At 41.8% G+C, this 21,184-nt stretch overlaps 1 protein-coding gene and 1 pseudogene across 1 annotated transcript; one reads left to right on the top strand and one right to left on the bottom strand.

Annotated features, from left to right (window-relative positions):
* The first annotated feature begins 10,233 nt into the window (after positions 1 to 10,233).
* Positions 10,234 to 11,172, top strand: LOC110285919 (olfactory receptor 5AN1-like). The gene has a single exon (XM_021152397.1). It carries the CDS (start codon positions 10,234 to 10,236, stop codon positions 11,170 to 11,172), a length of 939 nt encoding a protein of 312 aa, XP_021008056.1.
* An 8,015-nt stretch (positions 11,173 to 19,187) lies between these two features.
* On the bottom strand, positions 19,188 to 19,879 carry LOC110285988 (oxysterol-binding protein-related protein 2 pseudogene; annotated as a pseudogene).
* Positions 19,880 to 21,184: the final 1,305 nt, after the last annotated feature.

Below are 21,184 nucleotides of genomic sequence, written 5' to 3'. Positions count from 1 at the left end.
CAGGCTTCACGGCCACTCCGGGACCGGCAGGCGGCCGCACTCACCACCAGCATAACTGCGCCGCCAAAGCCGGCTTTGCATCTAGATTCTCTTTTGAACAGCCTGGGGCTCCCCAGCCGAGTGCGGACCGTGCGCTGCCCCTGTCGGCCGGTGGCAGCCGGTCTTGCCCCACGATGGCCCCGCAGCAAGGCCGGCCTGATGGTTCTTTTTCTCCTTTTTTTTTTTTTTTTCCTTTTTAAAACCATTGCTGACTAATTCTGTCCTGACGTCAGTCCAAGTCTACAGTCGACAAAGGGTTAACACACACACACACACACACAGTCTTGTCATGTGGCCACAAACAAGCACACTCGTCCACGCCTGGACTTACACAACCAGCCAAACACTTTTTTCTGACGGGGTCGGATTTCACATTGACTCTCGCTCTGGCAGAGAGAACATTCTCTCTCTTTTTCACTCTGCCAGGCAACAGCCAGGTCTTTTTGACTGTTCTGTACCCTGGGCACTCCTTCCAGGGTCTCCCTTGGAACATCTCTTTTGGGGTGCCGACCGTGAGGCCATAGACAGTCGTCCTCTCACAGCCACTGCCAGAATAAACCCACAATCTCAGAATACACAAATGCAGCAGTTCCACACCTACACACCCAGCAGATTGTCCCATTTCTAGATTAATAGCAGACACAACAAGAGTGGACACGACAAAAGCAGACACGAGACTGAGACAAAAAGAAAAAACCAAAGCACGAGGTGGGACTCGAACCCACGATCTCGCGACCTGAAGCACGAGGTGGGACTCGAACCCACGATCTCGCACAGAGGGGTCCACTAAGCGTCCTTAGTCCTCCCCTATCTCACCTGGGACGTCTCCCAGGGGCAGATCGGACGGTGGGCACCTGGGCACGTCTGCTCCTTACCCACTTCGCATTCCCTCCCGGAGTGCGATCTCTGGTGCTCCTACTGAGCACAGAGCGTCACGCAAAACCAGAACAGCGATCGCTCATACAGAATGGCCTTCCTGGCCTCTCAGAAATTAACAGAACACAGACACCAGACCAAAGCAGAACAGTAAATCTTACTTCTGAGTGGGTCCAGGACTTCTGGGTAAACGCGCTGATTCCCGGCCAATGCACCAAATGAAAGACTCCAAAACTCCCAAAGGGAGGCACTTACTCAAGCCTCGGGTCAGCCGCGCACCCAAGAAGACACTGAGACCGAACTTAAGATGTATAGAGAGTAAGATTTAATATAGCAACGACAATAAAGCAGACAGAAAGCACATATACCAGATATCTGGGGTCGGATCTCATGCAGCCTGCAAGGTGCAGAGGAGATTCGGCAATTAGCCCAAACTTTTCACAAGCTTTTATAGGAAATAGCCAGGTAAAAAGTACAAGTTTTACGTCACCAAGGTGTTCTGCCAAGGGGCTTTACATAACCAAGGGGTCGTGTCCTATATTTTGGCAATGTACTCGATCTATTGGAACATTCTGGGACAGTACCAGGAGGCCCCTATCTCAAAAATGTTCTTGGCATAGTCTTCAGTTGGGAGGGGTAGGACTAGGTTTTTTCCAGGAGACCCCTTATCTAAAAAATGTTCCTGGAGCAGTTTCCAATTGGGAGGGGGTACCTTGGGGTAAAAAGTTCAGGAGTGCTCCGGGAACTATCTCTGGATGGGAGGGGTAAGAGAACTCTGAGCTGAAGAGTTCATGGAGAGTTCAGGTGTCCAGTAATTAACTCTTTCAGTTTTCTTTCAAAATAATCAGAAAGTCTAGCAAGCTCATAAATCCATAAGGGAAATTCAGCAAGACTAAGATTTTGAGTTTTAAGTGCAAATTTGAATAGGACCAGTTGATAATACATTCAACCTATATTTGTGGATGGATGCCATGTTAGTGAACACAACACTTAACACTCAGAAGAAAGCCTTCGCCCAGTCCCTCATCCTCAGTGCTGTCTTCTAGATGGCACCTGGTAGAGGAAAACAAATGCAGCAATGCCGTTCTGCAGTATAATGGGAGTTAGAATAATGATATGATACAGAAATCTATATTCTCATAACTATTTCTTAATACTGTTATTAAAACCTAGTTCAAACAATGTTTGTAGGACCTAGTTTGTCAAAGGACCCTTGATATCTCATCTTTGTTGTACAATAACTTCTTTTTACAGAGGGAGGTGGTGACAGCCAGAATAATTGCTAACATTAATGGAGCTCTGCTATGTTATCCCCTTTATATCTTTTGGTCTCTTGAGCAGTTCTGTAGGATGGGCAATTTCATCATCTCCATTTATACATGAGACTACTGAGGCTGAGTGAAGTTAGCATGATGAGGGGATGCACAACCAGCAAGTGAATGCCAGATTCCCTTCTCTCTACCTGTGTTGTCATAGTATATACAGTAATTTTTTGTTTGTTTTGTTTTTTGAGACAGGGTTTCTCTGTGTAGCTCTGGCTGTCCTGGAACTCAGAAATCTGCCTGCCTCTGCCTCTCAAGTGCTGGGATTAAAGGCGTGCACTACCACTGTCTGGCTATACAGTAAATTATTATTGAGATATAGTAGCTCTACAATATGGTAGAAACTCAGGTAAGTATAAAAATGAAAATAAAAATCACAGTACCATCTTTTCTTTTTTTATTAGATATTTTCTTCATTTATATTTCAAATGCTATCCTGAATGTCCCCTATTCCCTCCCCCCGACCTGCTCCCCAACCCACCTACTCCTGTTTCCTGGCCCTCGCATACCCCTGTACTGGGGCATATAATCTTCTCAAGACCAAGGGCCTCTTCTCCCATTGATAGCCTACTTGGCTCTCCTCTGCTACATATTCAACTATACACAAAAGCTCTCGGGGGGGGGGTGGTACTGGTTATTTCATATTGTTGTTCCTCCTATAGGGTTGCAGACCCCTCTAGCTCCTTGGGTACTTTCTCTAGCTCCTTCATTGGGTGCCCTGTGTTCCATCTAATAGATGACTGTGAGCATCCACTTCTGTATTTGCCAGGCACTGGCATAGCCTCACGAGAGCCAAATATATCAGGGTCCTGTCATCAAAATCTTGCTGGCATATGCAATAGTGTCTGGGTTTGGTGGTTGTTTACGGAATGGATCCCTGGGTGTGGCAGTCTCTGGATGGTCCTTCCTTCCTACACTTTCTTTTTAAAATTTGTCTTTTATTTGGTTTTAATAATTAGTGGGTGGGTAGGGGAGTGGGGGAGGGCATGGGGGACTTTTGGGATAGCATTGGAAATGTAAATGAAGAAAATACATAATTAAAAAAACACAAAAACAAAAAACAAAATGTGTATCACCTGAAAACAGCTTCGCAAAATCAGTTGGTAAATATATATGAAAACGTAGTGGTGAAGTGTGCAAGAAAATTATTTTGGATGGAAGCTATATTAATTTCTTACTGACATTGTGTCAAACTGTATAAATTTAATGGCTTAAAGAGTAAAAAAGTTTTTATGGCGCAAAAAAAAATTCCATTCATGAGAGTTATTATTGAAGGCAAACTTATACAAGATTAGGAGAGCATTCCTTACGTTCCTAAAAGCTATGTATGGGTGCTCATTCCTTGTTGATATAGAAGATATAATATCACGTAGAAGGTATTGTCCTGTGTATAGTTTTTTACTATTAACCTTTCATTTTTCTTTTCTTTTCTTTTCTTTTCTTTTCTTTTCTTTTCTTTTCTTTTCTTTTCTTTTCTTTTCTTTTTTTCCCTTTCCTTTCCTTTCCTTTCCTTTCCTTTCCTTTCCTTTCCTTTCCTTTCCTTTCCTTTCCTTTCCTTTCCTTTCCTTTCCTTTCCTTTCCTTTCCTTTCCTTTCCTTTCCTTTTTTCTTTCCCTTCCCTTCCCTTCCCTTCCCTTCCCTTCCCTTCCCTTCCCTTCCCTTCCCTTCCCTTCCCTTCCCTTCCCTTCCCTTCCCTTCCCTTCCCTTCCCTTCCCTTCCCTTCCCTTCCCTTCCCTTCCCTTCCCTTCCCTTCCCTTCCCTTCCCTTCCCTTCCCTTCCCTTCCCTTCCCTTCCCTTCCCTTCCCTTCCCTTCCCTTCCCTTCCCTTCCCTTCCCTTCCCTTCCCTTCCCTTCCCTTTCCTTTCCTTTCCTTTCCTTTCCTTTCCTTTCCTTTCCTTTCCTTTCCTTTCCTTTTTTCTTTCCCTTCCCTTCCCTTCCCTTCCCTTCCCTTCCCTTCCCTTCCCTTCCCTTCCCTTCCCTTCCCTTCCCTTCCCTTCCCTTCCCTTCCCTTCCCTTCCCTTCCCTTCCCTTCCCTTCCCTTCCCTTCCCTTCCCTTCCCTTCCCTTCCCTTCCCTTCCCTTCCCTTCCCTTCCCTTCCCTTCCCTTCCCTTCCCTTCCCTTCCCTTCCCTTCCCTTCCCTTCCCTTCCCTTCCCTTCCCTTCCCTTCCCTTCCCTTCCCTTCCCCTCTTTCTTTCTTTCTTTCTTTCTTTCTTTCTTTCTTTCTTTCTTTCTTTCTTTCTTTCTTTCTTTCTTTCTTTCTTTCTTTCTTTCTTTCTTTCTTTTCCTTCCTTCCTTCCTTCCTTCCTTCCTTCCTTCCTTCCTTCCTTTCTTTCTAGAGTTGAAATGTTTTATATCTTGGACACATATTGGTAGCAGCTGTAAGGTCAAAGGTAAACTACATTACAAACATTTATTTATCTTAATTTTTATATATTTAAAAACTAATTAAATAACTAATGCACTTTACATCCCAATGTTACTCCCCCATCTCTCAATTGACCTTTTGCTGCTCCTTCCCCCATATCCCCCCTCTTCTTTTCTGAGAAGGTGGATGCCCCCTGGGTATCAACAACCCCTCCCCTTTGCAAATCAGTCATTGCAGGACTAGGCACATAGGTACATCCTCTCTCACAGAGGCCAGGCAAGACAGCCCAATTAGGGGAACAAGAGCCACAGGCAGGCAACACACCCACGGCCAGCCACTACTCCAGTTGTTTGGAGACTTTCATGAAGATCAAGGTCCACATCTGATACATATGTGCAATGGGTCTAGGTCCAGTTCATGCTCACTCTTTGTTTGGTGGTTCAGTCTCTGGGAGGCCCCAGGGGTTCAGGTTAGTTGACTTTGTTGCTCTTCCTGTAGAATCCCTGTCCTCTTCAGATACATCAATCCTTCCCCAAACTCTTCTATTAGACTGCCTAAGTCCCATGTAGTGCTTGGCTGTAGGTCCCTCCATCTCTTTTGGGTCAGCTGTTGGGTAGAGCCTCAGAGGACAGCCATGCTAGACTCCTTTCTGCAAGCATAACATAGTATGACTAATAATGTTAGGGATTGGTGCTTGCCCATTGATTCGGTCTCAAGTTGGGCTGGTTATTGGTGGCCATCCCCTCAGTCTCTGTTCTTTCCCCTGTCCCTGAATTTCTTCTAGAGAAGATAAATTTTGGGTCAAAAATTTTGTGGGTGGGTTGGTGTCCCTATACCTCCATTGGGGTTCCTGCCTGTCTATAGGAGGTAGCCTTTTTAGGTTCTATCCCCAGTGTTATGAGTCACAGATAAGGTCATCCCCATTTATTCTTGGGGGCTTCCTTTATCACAAGTCTCTGTTACAGCCTCTAGATGTCCCTCACCTCCCCACCCCTTTCAGTGGGTGCAGATTTCCATTCATTCTCATGGTCTTCTGGCCATCTCACCTATCTTTCCCTTTAGGTGCCTGAATCCTGAATCCTCCAATCTACTCCATATCCCTTCTCCCACCCAGTTACCTCCCTCCATCTGCCTCTCATGACTATTTTATTCCCCATTCTATGCGAGATTAAAATATCCTTGCTTGTGCCATCCTTCTGCTTTACTTTCTTTGGGTCTGTGAAGTGTAGCATGGGTATGCTGTATTTTATGGCTAATAGCCACTTGTTTTTTTTTTTTTTTATTTATTTATTAGGTATTTTCTCCATTTACATTTCCAATGCTATCCCAAAAGTCCCCCATGCCCCCCCTCCACTACCCACCCACTCCCACTTCTTGGCCCCAGTGTTTGCCTGTACTGAGGCATACAAAGTTTGCAAGACCAATGGGCCTCTCTTTCCAATGATGGCCAACTAGTCCATTTTCTGCTACATATGCATCTAGAGACACGAGCTCTGGGGGGGGGGACTGATTAATTCATATTGTTGTTCCACCTATAGGGTTGCAGACCCCTTTAGGTCCTTGGGTACTTTCTCTAGCTCCTCCATTGGGGACCCTGTGATCCATCCAATAGTTGACTGTGAGCATCCACTTCTGTGTTTGCTAGGCCCCGGCATAGCCTCACAGGAGACAGCTATATCTGTGTCCTTTCAGCGAAATCTTGCTAGTGTATGCAACGGTGTCAGCATTTGGAGTCTGATTATGGTATGGATCCCCGGATATGGCAGTCTCTAGATGGTCTATCCTTTTGTCTCAGCTCCAAACTTTGTAACTGCTTCCTTGGGTGTTTTGTTCCCAATTCTAAGAAGGGGCAAAGTGTCCATACTGGTCTTTGTTCTTGAGTTCCATGTGTTTTGCAAATTGTATCTTGTATCTTGGGTATTCTAAGTTTCTGGGCTAATATCCTCTTATCAGTGAGTACATATCATGTGAATTCTTTTGTGATTGGGTTACCTCACTCAGGATGATGCCCTCCAGATCCATCCATTTGCCTAGGAATTTCATAAATTCATTTTTTTAATAGCTGAGTAGTACTCCATTGTGTAAATGTACCACATTTTCTGTACCCATTCCTCTGTTGAGGGGCATCTGGGTTCTTCCCAGCTTCTGGCTATTATAAATAAGGCTGCTATGAACATAGTGGAACATGTGTCCTTCCTACCTGTTGGAACATCTGGATATATGCCCAGGAGAGGTATTGCAGGATCCTCCGGTAGTACTATGTCCAATTTTCTGAGGAACCGCCAGACTGATTTCCAGAGTGGTTGTACAAGCTTGCAATCCCACCAACAATGGAGGAGTGCTCCTCTTTCTCCACATCTTCGCCAGCATCTGCTGTCACCTGAATTTTTGATCTTAGCCATTCTGACTGGTGTGAGGTAGAATCTCAGGGTTGCTTTGATTTGCATTTCCCTGATGATTAAGGATGCTGGAGAGTCCTCTATGGACTGCGGGGGTCTGCCGACTCCAAGCACAAGGTGACCCAGTGCTGGCGCTGACTGGAGGGGATTTGTGACCCTGATCAGGCCGGGTTTTCTCCTTCCCTAATGCTGTATCACGTCCCATGTGATTGGATTGGAACAGAAGTTGTGTTCCACTCACCAGAGGTCCTAAGATTGAGTGGAGAGTCCTCTAGGCACCTTGGGGGTGTGTGCGGACTCTGCGCCCAGGTGACCCTGTGCCTGTGCTGACTGGAAGGGACTGGTAATAGCCACTTGTAAGTGAGTACATGCCATGAATGTCTTTTTGGACCTTGGTTACCTCACTCTGAATGATATTCTCATGTTCCTTCCATTTGCTTACAAAATTTATGATGTCTTTGTTTTAATAGATAAATAGTATCCTAATGTAGATGTACCATATATTCTTTATCCATTCTTCTGTCAAGGAATATCTAGGTTGTTTTTAGTTCCTGGCTATTATGAATAAAGGTACTATGAACATACTTGAGGAAGTGTCTTTGTGGGATGGTGGGGCATCTATTGGGTATATGCTCAGGAGTTGTATAGCGGGGTTCTGAGGTAGAACTATTCCAAGTGTTTTGAGAAACTGACAAATTGATTTCCAAAGTGGTTGTACAAGTTTGCACTCTCACCAGGAATGGAGGAGTCTCCCTTTGCAACATCTTCGACAGCATGTGCTATCACTTGAGGTTTCTTACCTTAGCCATTCTGATGTGTGGAAGATGTAACCTTAGAGTTGTTTTGATTTGCCTTTCCCTGATGAGTAAGGACCTTGAACATTTCTTTAAGAGCTTCTTAGTCATTATAGATTCCTCTGTTGAGAGTTCTCTGTTTAGCTTAGTACTCCATATTTAAATTGGGCTCTTTGAGTTGTAATTTCTTGTGGCCTTCATAAATTTTGGATATCAGCACCTCTATCAGCTAGAGTGTTGGTGAAGATCCTTTCCCAATCTATAGGCTTCTGCTTTGTCCTATTGAGAGTGACCTGTGCCTTACAGAAGCTTGTCAGTTTCCTGAGGTCACATTTATCAATTGTTGATCTTAGAGCTTGAGCCATTGGTGTTATGTTCAGGAAATTGTTTCCTGTACTAATGTGTTCAAGGCTATTTCCCACTTTCTCTTCTGTGGGATTTAGTGTGTCCTGTTTTATGTTGAGGTCCTTGATCAACTTGGCCTTGAGTTTTGTGCAAGGTGATAAATATAGATCTATTTGCATTATTCTACATGTAGATACCCAGTTAGACCAGTACCATTTGTTGAAGATTCTTTCACTTTTCCATTGTATGGTTTTGTATTTTTTATCAAAGATCAATTGTGGGTTTATTTCTGGGTCTTTGATTCAATTCCAGTGATCAAGGTGTCTGTTTCTGTACCAATATCATGAAGTTTTTAATCACTATTGTTCTGTCATACAGTTTGAGGTCAGTTATGGTGATTTCTCCTGAATTTTTTTATTATTCAGGATTGTTTTGGCTATTCTAAGTTTTTGATTTTCCATATAAAGTTGATAATTGCTCTTTCAAGATCTATAAAAATTGTTTTAGAATTTTGATGAGGGTTGTATTTAATCTGTAGATTGCTTTTGGAAAGATGACCATTTTACTATGTTAACCTTATATATGAGCATGGGAGATATTTCCATAGCTGATATCTTCTTCAATTTCTTTCTTTAGGAACTTGAAGTTCATGTCATTCAGATCTTCTATTTGTTTGATTAGAATTACATCAAGATATTTTATATTATTCATAGCTATTTTAAAGGATTTTGCTTTCTTGGCCCATTTATTATTCGTATATATGAGAGGTATTGGTTTCTTTGTGTTAATTTATATCCAACCACTTTGTTGAATTTTTTTTTATCAACTGCAGAATTCTTAGGTAGAATTTTAGGGTGGCTTATGTATACTATCATGTTACTGGAAAATAGCAATACTTTGACTTCTTCCTTCCCAATTTGTATCCCTTACTTTAGATGTCTTATTGCTCTGGCTAGAACTTCAAGTATTATATTGAATAGATAGGGAGAGAATTGTCTGACTTGTCTTGTACCTGATTTTAGTGGAATTGCTTCAAGTTTCTCACTAACAGACACTCTCTATACACATGGTCAAGCATCTGCAAAGAATAAGCATTTTTCCCAGTTGTTTCAATGTCCCTGGGTATTTTGATCTGCCTGGATTCTGGTTCTGAATCTACAGCTGCCTGGAGCCAATGTGTCTCATTGCTGGTAGGTGAAGACATCTTGGGAACACTGGAGACCTTGCACAACTCTATCCAGATGCAGCTGTCAGTCATGATAGTTAGCAATTATGAACAGTAACAATCAAGATCTAATGGACAATCACCATGTACCCAAGTGTGTGCTGAGTCTATGCATTAGTCACTAGTTCTATCATCTCAGTAACTTTCTATTCTATTCTATTCTATTCTATTCTATTCTATTCTATTCTATTCTATTCTATTCTATTCTATTCTATTCTATTCTATTCTAATCTATTCCATTCCATTCCATTCCATTCCATTCCATTCCATTCCATTCCATTCCATTCCATTCCATTCCATTCTATTCTATTCTATTCTATTCTATTCTATTCTATTCTATTCTATTCTATTCTATTCTATTCAAATAATTCTGCTTTCCTCTCTTTAGGTAAGGTTTCAAAGTCATTGTGTGGAAGCCACTGGGATATTTTAATATACAGCAAGGAGAATCAGAACTAAATTGTGAAATCAATAAAATCCTTCTGAGTGTCTGTTATAGGAGGTAACATTCTCACAAAAGAGACAGACCCTTTGGCATCAAGGCACTACCTGCCTCCTTCTAAAGTCCTTCATATGACCCTTGTATAAGAAGACTAATATAACTTTACTAGGATCTTAGTATTCTTCTCCTCAGATGCATGACTTACAAATGTGACAGTGTGATGAAGACTTGTGAGTGTGTGTGTATATATGTGTGTTTGTACATGTTTGTTTGTGTGATCACTTATTTCTTAGATATTTTATGAAGTTGTCATTAAGGTTTAAAATGTTTGTCATTATCTATCATCAAAATAATGATCTAATGTCACTGGAGTCAGCAATGCATTTTCTCATTTCCTTTCTGATTTTAGGAGCACTAGCACTGAAGAGATGATTGGGGTAAGAAATATTACCGAGATCACCCAGTTCATCCTCCTGGGATTTTCAGATTTTCCCAGAATCACAGTACCTCTTTTTGTAATGTTTTTGATGATCTACACTTTGGCTGTAACCTGGAACTTTTCCCTTATTGCTTTAATAAGAATGGATTCCCACCTTCACACACCCATGTATTTCTTCCTTAGTAATCTCTCCTTTATAGACATCTGCCTTGTTACTTCCACAGCCCCCAAGATGCTTTACAACTTCTTCCAGGAAAAGCAAACTATCAGCTTTGTGGGCTGCATAGTTCAATACTTTATCCTTTCCACAATGGGGCTGACTGAATGTTGCCTCATGACAGCCATGGCCTATGACAGGTATGCTGCCATTTGTAACCCTCTTCTGTACTCATCAGTCATGTCTCCCACACTTTGTGCTCAGATGGTGATGGGAAGCTACACAGCAGGACTCACAGGTTCTGTATCTCAGATATGTGCCTTGATGCAGCTCTATTTCTGTGGACCTAATGTCATTAGGCATTTCTTCTGTGACATATCTCAGCTATTAAATCTATCCTGTAGTGATGCTTTCTTTGTACAGGTCCTTCTTGCTATATTAACAATGTGTTTTGGAATAGCAAATGCCTTAGCCACCATGCTGTCCTATGGTTTTATCGTCCTGTCCATCTTAAAGATCACTTCAGCTAAAGGCAGGTCCAAGGCCTTCAACACCTGTGCTTCTCACCTGACAGCTGTTTCTCTCTTCTATAGTACTGGCATCTTTGTCTATTTGCGATCCAGCTCTGGTGGCTCCTCTAGTTTTGACAGATTTGCATCTGTCTTCTATACTGTGGTGATTCCCATGTTGAACCCTTTGATTTATAGTCTGAGAAACAAGGAAATCAAAGATGCCATGAAGCGGTTGCAGAAAAAGAAAATCTGCAGCTAATGGTGCAGATAAGATTATTTCAACAAAATGCCATGTCCGATTTACTGCTATCCACACTCACGTGCACATGGATGGAATGGTACAAAGTTCATGGCAGTTCAGATAAATATGTCTTTCAAACAGACTGTATGCCAACATGAACCAACATTTGATTTAATATCATTGAAACACATTAGTTTTAAGAATAGCAGGGTCTTAATTCTATGTTACAAAGTGGGCATCTCACCATTATCTATCTATAAATATTTGAGAAAAATCAAGTTGGGAAAATTGTGAAAGCCTGGACCTATTAAATTACTTGGCTAAGCCTCTGCAGAAGATTTCTGATTGATTCTCATCCCCATGTCGTCTACCATTGTGTCATCAGTATTTTGATGTATTGTAATAGACCCGGGGCCATCACCATTGATTATTCTGTGATCCTGAGCAGGTGAGAATGATCACAAGGAAACTTCCTGTTTGAAAGAAACAAAGCCACACATTGGCTTTTTGTGACTTTTAGGATGACTAATGGGAAGCTTGATTTTGCCAAAATAAATCACTTAGTAAGTTTTAAGCCAAACACTAAAGTGGAAGTTTGAATTGTGAAAAAAACTGGTGAGCAAGGCATGGTTTCTTCATTGCCATTTCCTTAGACTTCTGATGGTTTCTTATCTTATGGGTCAATAGAAATACATGAGATGGTGAGACTTGATCTTTCTTTCTTGTCTACATTAAGACCAGAAAGTTTGTCCTGAGTTGTTAGAACCAATCAGAACACTCCATGAAATATATTTTGATATTTCTGGATTCTCAAATTTGACCTAAGGAATACTTCCATGAACTAATAGTCACTGGACATTAAATATTGTTAAGATACCAACACATGACAGACTGAAATGTTCTTTCTTATTGTCTATGCATGTTCAGTATCTTGAATTCTAGTATTGTGTGGGTTTAAGTGAGTGATGTAATGGTGGTAGTAGAATATCTAAAAGTTTACTCTGGTTTTTCCCGAGTATTTCATTGGAACTGTTTTCTCTAGGTACACATAATCTTCACCATCATGCAACAGGAATGATTTCCTTACACAATACCTGGTTCACAGCCTAGGGAATGAAATATTTACATGAGTACATTGATAAGCATGGCCACTGAAATGAAAATGATAGAATGTTATTATCGTCTCCAGATTCAAGACTCATGATTTACACCTCTAATTCTAGCATTAATAGGGCTGGAGGATTTCCTAGGGCTTCAGACTAACTTGGGCTACAGTGTGAGACTATGATGGAAACAAAGAAACAAAGGTACAAACAAACCCATTCAAGCAAACTCCCTTCTTGAAACAGGGAACCCTAAGACCTTTACCTGAGATGATAGTCACAAGTCTTTTCTCACAGTTTCATGTAATAGTACATGTGGTTGTTTTTGCTTTTGTTTATTTGTTTTTTCTTGGCATATATAGGATGTGCATGGTTGACTAGTAGCTGGGACTCTCCAATTAAGCAGTTGCTTTTGAGTTAAATATGCTGGAGAGGGGTAATCATTGTTAATGTTGCTGGTGAAGAGTTATTCATTCTTTGGTAAGTAACTCTAATAAAATCATTGGTTCACAAATATGGGCTTGGATGGAATCATTTCTTTAGTCTGTTAGTCTCTTTTCTATTTGAACATTGTGTGTAAGTTATTTACATGTTCCAAAGAAAATTTCTGCAACATTCAAGGAGCTCAAAGAACCAGGTGAGGCTATCCATAATTATACAAATTGCATTGTTTTCTGGCCTGTAATTTCAAGTCACACATAAGTTTGTGGTTCTATTTTTCTGGTTTTAAAGGAGGACCATGAGGTGTAAACAATAGTGGCCACTGGTTTAGCATTCTTCTTAGATTTGAGAAAAAGTTTTGGTAACTGTGTCATTATATTTCCATGTTATCTTTTTAAAAATTATATTATTTATCTCTCATATATCCCTACAGGAATTTCCCCTCTCACCCTCCCTCTGCTTCTTGTCTACTCCAAACACTCCCACCTCCTCCCTTCCCATCCACTCCTCCTGTGTTTCCCTTCTAAATGTGCAGTCTCCCAGCGATATTAACCAAACATGACATATCAAGTTGCAATAAGTCCAGGAACCTTCTTATTACGGCTAGATAAGGCAACCCATTAGGAGGACAAGGGTGCCAAAGCAAGCAAAATCAGTGCCTGCTCCCTCTGTTAGGAGCTGCACAAAACATCAAGCTAGGCAACTGTAACATGTTTGCAGAGAGCCCAAGTTAGACCCATGCAGAGTCTCTGATTGTGTGTTTAGTCTCAGTGAGTCTTTATGAGTCCAGGTTTGTTGATTCTGTGGATTTTCTTGTGGTGTCCTTGATCCCTCTGGCTCCTACAACCCTCCTTTACCCCTTCCACAGCATTCCCCAAACTCTGCCTCATGTTTGGCTTTGGGTCCTTGCATCTTTTCCCATCAGTTGCTGGACGTATGTCTCTCATGACAATTGGGTTAGCCATAAATCTATGAGTGTAGCAGGATATCATTAGGAATCATTTTATTGACATTTTTTTTCTAGTTGTGTTTGGTTATATCTTAGGTATCTGAGCCATCCAGTGTCTGGTTTCTCCTTCTCCAGGCAGTGTCAGCGGTGGGTTCTCTCATGTGGCATGGGTCTCAAGTTTGACTAATCATTGGGTAGCCACTCCCACAATTTCTGTGCCACCTTTTTTCCATGCTGGCTGGATAAGTTGTTGGTCAAAGGTTATGTGGCTGGGTTGGTGTCCCAAACTCCCCACTGGAAGTCCTGACTGGTTACAGAACATGGTTGGTTTAGACTCTGTATTCCCCATTACTAGGAGTCTTTTCTAGGGTCACTCTAATAGATTCCTGTATTAGATTTCTTCCTTGTCCCTGAATTGCTTCCCTTCCATCCCAATTGTCATCCCATCGCCCAGTACTCTTTCCCTGGATCCTCTCCCCCATCTGATTACTCCCATTGTCTTCACTCAACCCCAGCTCACCCACAATACCTATTCTATTTCTTCTTCCTAGGGAGAGCCATGTATCCCATTTTAAGCCCCTCTTGTTACTTAACCTCTTCTGTTTTGCGGATTGTAGCATGATTAGCCTTTACCTCAAAGTTTTACTGATAAGTGAGTACATACCATGTTTGTCTTTTTGGGTCTGGGTTACCTCACTCAGGATGATATTTTCTAGTTCAATTCATTTGTCAGAAAATTTAATGATGTCATTGTTTTTAACAGCTATATAACATTCCATTGTGTAAATGTACCGTATTTTCTTTATCCATTCTTCAGTTAAGGGGCATCAAGGTTATTTCCAGTTCCTGGATATTTTGAATAAAGCTGCTATGAACATAGTTGAAAGTATATCTTTGGCAGATGGTAGAGCATCTTTTGGGTCTATGTGCAGTAGTGGTACACTGAGTCTTATATAATTATTCCCAGTTTTCTGAGAAATTGCCAAATTGATTTCCAAAGTGGTTGTACAAGTTTGTACTCCCACCACCTTGCTCCATATCCTCTCCAGCATGTGCTGTCTCTTTAGTTTTTTGATCTTTGCCATTCTGATGGGTGTAAAGATGGAATCTCAGAGTTGTTTTGATTTACATTTCTCTGATGAGTAAGGACTTTGAACATTTATTTAAGTGCTTGTCAGCCATGCAAAATTCCTCTGTTGAGACTTCTGCTTAGCTTTGTACCCCATTTTTAAATTGGGCTATTTGGGTTGTTGGTGTCTTGTGGGTCTGAATTCCACCCAACCACTGGGGTGTGGGACATACTGCTGGGTGGGTGAAACTCAGGGGCTGCTTGATTACATCTCCATGTACAACTGCCATTGGGTGCTGGGCTTTAGGGAAGTGCCAAGACACTGCTCACGGGGTGGGAAGATTCAGTCTCAGATGTGGGAGGCTAAAGCTGTGGTTCCCTGACTCCTAGGTATCCAGTCACTGCTTGGGCACTGCACAGAGTTGGGAACAAAGGTTTAGGGGTCCATGGGCCTGCAGCAAGGCTGGGACATGGTGCTCTCAAACTCCTGGACATCCAGGCACTGCTGAGTCTCCAGGAGTTGGGAGCAGAATGAGACATGAATTTCCCTGTCCAATTACATTAAAACATTAGTGAAGCTGGAGGCCTGTGATTGTACAGGGAAAAGGGAGTGGGAGCGAAGAGTTGCAGAAACAGAGGCATCTCAGGAGAAGAGAAAAAAGAAAGGACAAGATAGAGGCTGACAGACAAGGAGAAGAACCTGAACCAGCATGGCTTTAAATAGCCACAGGTAGTTATGATATCATAAAGGTTAGAATAAGTGGAATAATTTGTCTAATCTACTTGGGCAACTTTTACCATTATCAATTGGTTCTGAAATTATTGTATTGGCATCTTGTGAATTGAGAATTCATTGATATATAACTCTGACTTGTTAATTATAAGTTTCTAGAGTTTTGTTTCTACTGGGTTGTTTGGTGTTGTGGCGGCTGACTGAGAGGGGAACAGTCGTTGTGTGGGGCTAGTATGGCAGGGAAGGGAACTCGGGAGCTCTGGCCCTGCCTGAGAGTTGTCAGGTAGAGAGTAGTAGCCTGACAGGACCACGCTGGGACAGAGAGTGCTTGGCAGTATTGTGGGAAGCCTGCTGGTCATTTTTTACTATTTCCTGCAACAGCAGAGTCAGGGGCCTGTGGCTGAGGACATCGACTAGCCTAGGGCAAAGGAAATTGGGAGACTTTAACTTAGTTCATCAAAGATTGTCCTTAGCTAGGCAGCAGTTGTTGTAGCACAAAGAGGCCTTCCACAGGGGATTTAGGCTCAGGCTCTGTAGGTAAAGGCCTTCTCCATGCTCCTCATGGTGTTTTTTTTTTTGGAAGAGATAGTCCATGTTTATCTATACCATTTACTGACAGTTCATCCTGAAAAATGGATGCATACCAACTCCTCAGGGTGAACCAGTGATTAAATATCTTTGGCAGGAAGAAATGTCTGGGAAGGGAAGAATATTGGGTAAACCCTACTGGGCCTCTAGATACCTCATTAGCATGGAGAACTCTGTCTTGTGGCTACATGACCACAGAAGTGTGCCATGTGTTCCAGGCCAAGATTCCAGCAAGGAGCAGGGAGCAGGGAGCTGCCTACTCTCTCAGGTGGGTGCCCAAATGCCAGGAACTCTGAACTCGCTCAACCATACCAATTTTCCTGGCATGGTCCACTGTTCTACAGTATGTACCTTGAGTTCTTTATCAGATTTGGATATTAGCCCTCTAAAAGATAAAGGGTTGGTATAGATCCTTTCCCAATCTATAGCCTTCTGTTTTGTCCTACTAACAGTGTCTTTCACCTTACAGAAGGTTTTCAGTTTCATGAAGTCCTATTTATCAATTGTTGATCTTAGAGCATGAGTCACTGGTGTTCTGTTCAGGAAATTGTCTTCTGTACCAACGTGTTCAAGGGTATTTACCACTTTCTCTTCTATGGGGTTTAGTGTATCTGGTTCTATGTTGAGGTTATTGATCTACTTGGACTTCAGTTTTGCACAGGGTGATAGATATGGTTCTGTTTGCATTCTTCTATATGCACACATCTAGTTAGAGCAGCACTATTTGTTGAGGACACTTTTGTATTACCATTGTATAGTTTTGCCTTATTTGTCAAAAATCAAATGTCCACATGTGGGTGGGTTTATTTTTGGTTTGATTTGATTCCATTCATCAGTGTTTTGGTTAGGGTTTTACTACTGTGAACAGATACCATGACCAAGGCAAGTCTTATAAAAAACAACATTTACTTGGGACTGGCTTATAGGTTCAGAGGTTCAGTCCATTATCATCAAGGTGAGAGCATGGCAGTATCCAGGCAGGCATGGCACAGGCAGAGCTGAGAGTTCTATGTCTTCATCCAAAGGCTGCTAGTGGAAGACTGACTTCCAGGCAACTAGGGTGAGGATCTTATGCCCACACCCACAGTGACACACCCATTCCAACCAGGTCACACCTATTCCAACAAGGCCACACCTTCAGATGGTGCCACTCCCTGGTCCAAGGATATACAAACCATCACAATCAGTGTGTCTATTTTTGTACAATACCATGCAGTTTATATCACTATTGTTCTGTAGTACATCTTGAGGTCAGGGATGGTGATTCCTCCTGAAGTTCTTTAATCACTCAGGATTATTTTGGACATCCTGGGGATTTTTGTTTTTCCATATGAAGCTGAGAATTGCTCTTTCAAAAACTTGTTTGGAAATTTTGATGTGGATTGTATTGAATCTGTAGATTGCTTTTGGTATGATGGCCATTTTCCCCTTTGTTCATCCTACTTATTCATGAGCATAGGAGATCTTTCTATCTTCTGATATCTTCTTCAATTTTCTTTTTCAAGGTCTTGAAGTTCTTGTCACACAGATCTTTCACTTGCTTGGTTAAGTTACACCAAGGTATTTTATGTTATTTGGATTATTTTAAAGGGTGTTGCTTCCCTAATTTCTTTCTTGGCTCATTTATCATTTCATAAAGGAGGGCTACTGATATGTTTGAGTTAATTTTATTTCCAGCCACTTTTCTAAAGGTGTTTATCAGCTGTAGGAGTTCTCTAGTAGAATTTTCAGGGTTGCTTGTGTATAGTATTATATTATTGGCAAATAGCAATACTTTGACTCCTTCAATTTGTATCCTCTTGATCTCCTTTAGTTGTCTTATGGCTCTCACTAGAACATCAGGTATTATAATGAATAGATAGGGAGAGAGTGGGTAGCCCTGTCTTGTACCTGATTTTTGTGAAATTTCATTAAGTTTCTGTCCATTTTGTTTGATGTTGGCTACTGGTTTGTTGTATATTGTTTTGATTATGTTTAGTTATGTGCTTTGAATCTATGATCTTTCTAATAGTTTTAACATGAAGAGGTGTTGAATTCTGTCAAATGCGTTTTCAGCATCTAATGAGATGATCATGTAATTTTTTTCTTTCAATTTGTTTGTATAGTAAATTATGTTGATGGATTTTTGTATACTGAATCATTCCTGCATCCCTAGGATAAAGCCTACTTGATAATGGTGAGTGATGTTTTTGATGTGTTCTTGGATTAAGAGAAATTTATTATTATTATTATTAGTGGTATTATTTATTATTATTTGTGTGTGTGTGTTAAAACAATTTTATTGACACCAGGTAAGTAGATCTTGCTTCTGACTTTCTATTGCACACAACCGAATGTAACTTGCCTGGACTGAAACATGCACACTGGGGAACCAAACACAAGACTTTGGGGGAGCAGGGAGGGCACACAGGCGAGGTGAGTGAAGAAATGACCTTAGAGACAGGTGTGGTCCACAGTGACAGTGAAGCTGTGGAGTGCTGTGGCTGAGGCAGGACCTTCGAGGCTGGAGAGGCCCTGGGGGTTCGTCATCTAAGTCACAGTGTTCCTGCCACTCTGGCCTGGCATGGGGACACTTTGTTTGGACAGTAAACAGTGGTGATTATGTGTTTGCTGCACTTTAGCAGATCGTTCAAGTAGTTTCAATTTAAATATTTTCTAAAGTAATCTTTACCTTATTCAAGATTGGTAGAAAATACAGAATCTGGAGGCTTGTCACTTCATTCCACGGTGCTTTCCACAAAGAAGTGGACCCTGGCCACAGGATACTTTCAAGATTCATGTTCCCGTCCTTCTTGGATTTGGGTTTGAAAGTCTTCCAGAACCCACGCCACAGCCTTGAGTGGAACACACAGGCCCTTCTGGGTCTTCCTTCATTACACATTTTATAACAGAGTGTGCTGCCAGCTCTGCTGGCCTTGTGCACTCTGTCACCTGGGAGAGGACTGTGGAGTTATGAGGCCTCAGTGACTAGAAAGACCCAACTGGAGCTTCATGAAGGGGCTGCAACATAGTGAAGTTCTGGGCAATCTGAGGCTCTCTGAGGGCCTCTGTCATGTCTGAGGCTATCTCCACGACTTGTGGTGTCTGCCACCATAAAGCTCAGATGCTATTTGAGGATTCCAATGCTGCTCCTGGGCTCACAGGCCTTACTTAGTATATGTCTGGGCAGTCTGAGAAGTTACACTCAAAGTAATGGCCAGCGTAGAGCCAGTCAGGAGCTCCTGTGTAGGGGTTATTGCCTGGGAAGAAACCACCTGGTCCGCCACTCTGCGTCCTCTTTGGCACGTTCTTTTCTGGCCTCTCTCTCTCCTTTCCTCTAGCCGCTCCTTCTCCTGGCTGGCCAGATCCATGTTTCCGTTCTCCATGCCGCATATGTCAGGACAGAGGCGGCAGTCTGTGGGTGGCAGAGTCTTCTCCATGCCTGACTCCAACTCATTGAGACTCACAGTGAAGCTGATGAAGTACATCTGAGCAGAGTCGGGAGACCAGCTGTTCATCCTCCAGAGTAGCTTACTGCCAGGGATGACTTGTACCGTCTCTTGAGCCACAGGAACATCATCCGCCATATCGTCAGGCACATCACCGTTAGCTTTTTCGGGGCCATCATCCATCTTGGCCTTCCTGGCATGGTCACCTCTCTTCTCTTGCTTCTTAAAGGAGTCGTATGAAGCAGGATCTATGCCCCACAAGCACTCTGTCCACTTGCCATACATTATAAAGAGCTTCTTCCTGTTTTTGTCTTGAATGTACCCTTCTACTCTGTGAAGTTCCTTCCCAAACAACCCACAAGGCTTGAAGTGAAGTATACACGTATCTCCAGTTTCTTCGCTTCTGGTGAACATGGGAACAGGAAGGGCTGTCCTATGACGGCATCAAAGAATTCTTCCTCCCTGTTCAGCCTTCAGTGACAAGGCTGTCACTGTTCTGGGGTTGGTCCTCCTATTGGATCATATCTGATCTATATTTATGTTGAAGTTGTGTGGATCCTGGAAATCTGAGCGCCGTCCCTGGAGCTTCGCCGACCCCACGGCCGCCCCGCCCAGGACCGCGGCCAACAACCCTCTGACACCCAAGCGGAAGTGTGGCCCATGCCTCAAAATTCATTATTTTTTGTGTTAATGTTTATAAGCAGAAAATTGGTTCTCTTTCTTTTTTTTTTTGGTCTTTGTGTGATTTAGGTATTAGGGTAACTATGGTTTCGTAGAATGCATTATGTAGTGTTCCTTCTGTGTTGGGATTTCGTGGAATAGTTTGAGGAATATTGGTATTAGCTCTTCTTTGAAAGTCTGGTAGAACTCTTCACTAAAACCATGTATCTTTTGGCTTTTTTTTTTTTTTTTTTTTTTTTTTGGTTGTAAGATTTTTGATAACTGCTTTTATTTCTTTAGGGGTTATAGGGCTGTTTAAATAGTTTACCTGGTCTTGATTTAACTTTGGTAAGTGGTATCTGTCTAGAAAGTTATCCATTTCATTTGGATTTTCATGTTTTGTTGAGTATAGGCTTTTAAAGTAAGACCTAATGATTTTTTGAATTTCCTCAGTTTCTATTGTTATGTATCCCTTTTCATTTCATTTCTGATTTTGTTTACTTGGATACTGTCTCTCTGTCTTTTGGTTAGTTTGGCTAAGGGTTTGTCTGTCTTGTTGATTTTCTGAAAGAACCAGCTCTTGGTTTCATTGATTCTTTGTATTGTTTCTTTGTTTCTAATTGATTGCTTTCAGCCCTATATTTGATTATTTCTTGCCTTCCATTCCTTTTCTGTTTGCTTTTTTTTTTTTCCCTAGAGTTTTCAGATATACCTTTAAATTGCTGGCATGTGAATTTTCTAATTTCTTTATTGAGTCACTTAGTGTTATGAGCTTTGTGATGCTTTCATTGTGTCCCATATGTTTCAGTATGCTGTGCCTTCATTTTCATTGAATTCTGAAAAAAATCTTTAATTTCTTCCCTGACTAAATGATCACTGAGCAGAGAGTTTTTTGGTTTCCATGAGTATGTGGGCTTTCTGTTGTTTCTGTTGGTGGTTGTTGTTAAAGTCCAGCCTTAATCTGTGGTTATATGATAGAAACCAAGGTGTTATTGGTATATAGGATGGTTACTGATATATGGGGATTAATTTTGTATCCTGTTATTTTGCTGAAAGTGT

The sequence above is a fragment of the Mus caroli genome, unplaced genomic scaffold (genome assembly GCF_978045245.1).
Source record: "Mus caroli unplaced genomic scaffold, Mus_caroli_1 scaffold_20, whole genome shotgun sequence".
In the NCBI taxonomy this organism is placed as follows: domain Eukaryota; kingdom Metazoa; phylum Chordata; class Mammalia; order Rodentia; family Muridae; genus Mus; species Mus caroli.
This window is presented reverse-complemented; position numbering and strand designations above follow the sequence as displayed.